This window comes from Cervus canadensis, chromosome 9 (assembly GCF_019320065.1).
Source record: "Cervus canadensis isolate Bull #8, Minnesota chromosome 9, ASM1932006v1, whole genome shotgun sequence".
Lineage (NCBI taxonomy): Eukaryota > Metazoa > Chordata > Mammalia > Artiodactyla > Cervidae > Cervus > Cervus canadensis.
Genome location: NC_057394.1, coordinates 18888938 through 18890682, shown reverse-complemented (window position 1 = coordinate 18890682; position 1745 = coordinate 18888938). Strand labels below are relative to the sequence as shown.

The window sequence follows — 1745 nt, the reverse complement described above, 5'->3', positions numbered from 1 at the left end:
TGCAGGCGAATTTTCGAACAGGAGTAAAGTGGTTTTTACTTATTTGAATGGCTTTACATTGAAATCCCAGGTTGAAGGAATTTGTGGGAAAGAGCTGGAAATCACTGGCCCATTTAAGGGCACAGCAATCTGACTGCAATGCAGCATTTATGACATTTCAAAATATAAAATTGGAGAGAGGGTTTTGCTTCGGTGATTTGATTGTCTTTCAAGCCGGCGTTAAGAGTTTGCAACAGGTCTTTTTCGCGGCTGGTCCCAGACCCCGAGGGCTCCCTCGGAGCGAGGGTAGGGGGTTGAGCCAGCCCGGCCTCCCTCTTCCATCCGCGCGGGAGGAGCGGGAGCCGGAGCCCGGCGCTCGCCCGCGCCAGGTGGCACCTCTGCGGAGACTGGGGTGGCGGGGAGGCCGGCCGCTCCCCGCAGACTAATGACACTGCGCTTCCCTATGGCGAGCCCCACCAAGTGCAGGGCCGCGGGGCGGGGGTCCTGATTACCCGGCCTCACTGGCACCGCGCGGCCGCGGAGGGTGGCGCGCGGGGCCCGATCGCGGACTGGGGAGTCTCTGTAGCCCACTGCCCCCATCCCCCTGCCTCCGCGAGGTTGTGACCTGGGCGCCCCTCACTCGCTCGCCTCCTTGCGGGGGACCGCGGCTGTCAGCGAGGCCGCTGCCGAAGTTTGGGGACGAAGACTGCATGTCATCTCGCTTCTCCTTCTGGCGCGTCCACGCTCCACTGGGGCGGGGGGACTTGAGGCCCTGCTTCCCCATCTTCACCTCCACTTGCTGCTCCTCCGCAGGTTTTGGGCACGGCCCCTGGCTCCCCACTTCTGCCTTCGTCCCAGCACCTCCCTCTGGGGGTGGGGGGTCCTGGGCGCTTGGGGAGCGGGTACCTAGGAGACCAGGGGCGGGGTGCCTAGAGGGGGGACCGCGGTCGGAGAGCAGAGGGAAGCAAAGAGCAGGCAGCGATTGCATCCTCCAGGCCCTGGAGGAGCGAAGTTGTGCCCTTCCCGGGCGAAAGGGGGACCCCGAGGGAACGCGGGGACGCGGAAACCGCAACTGCCGGGCGAGCTGGCAGGGGCCATGGTTATTCGCTGCGCCTCCGCCTTCCGCGGCCACTGGGCCTCCGCCTCGAGCTCGGGCTGCGGCGGCCGTGCGCCCCAGGGCCGCCCGTGGTCTGTCTCCAAGCGCTTCCGAGGTTTCCCTTGCCTGCGCTCCGCGGCCCGCGGCCAGGCGTGGTCCAGCCCAGGCTCTACGGGTCTGCGCTCTGGAGCCCACATCTTCACCGGGGCTCTGCTCTCGAAGCAAGCACATCACTTCCCGGGGGTGGGGAGGACCGGAGAGAGGGAGCAAAGACCTGCGCAAGCACCTGAGCCAGAAAGTCATCCAGCTCCATCTGAGCTTGCCCTTTGGCTGTGACTCCGGGTAATTTAAGAAGAGCCTGCACAAAGTTCGGGGCCGGGGAGGAGTCCCGGGGTGGAATACACAAAAAGTCAGCTATGCCGGCCAAAAACGGAGAAAGGAATTCTATCCTGCACCCAGCCCTGGCTCTGAAATTCTGAACTTGAGCTGGTGGGTGTTATTTCAGGTCAGCCACGGTTCTGAGAAGGCAGGAGGGCCAGTTTCTCCACCTTCTACTTTAAAGCACAAACCATCTGAGCCTCCAGGACAGTCATTGCTCCAGATCAAAACCCTCTCATGTGCTCTAGGGATTTCCACTTGCTCGGGGTAGGAAGGAGGGTGGGGGATAACA

At 62.8% G+C, this 1745-nt stretch overlaps 1 protein-coding gene across 1 annotated transcript; it reads right to left on the bottom strand.

The window, feature by feature from the left end:
• Positions 1-219: 219 nt before the first annotated feature.
• Positions 220-1272, bottom strand: LOC122447243 (collagen alpha-1(I) chain-like). The gene is made up of 3 exons (XM_043477779.1): positions 998-1272; positions 502-908; positions 220-440 (listed from the first exon to the last, which is right to left on the bottom strand). The coding sequence occupies exons 1-3, from the start codon at positions 1270-1272 to the stop codon at positions 220-222; spliced, it is 903 nt and encodes a 300-aa protein (XP_043333714.1).
• Between the last annotated feature and the right edge of the window lie 473 nt (positions 1273-1745).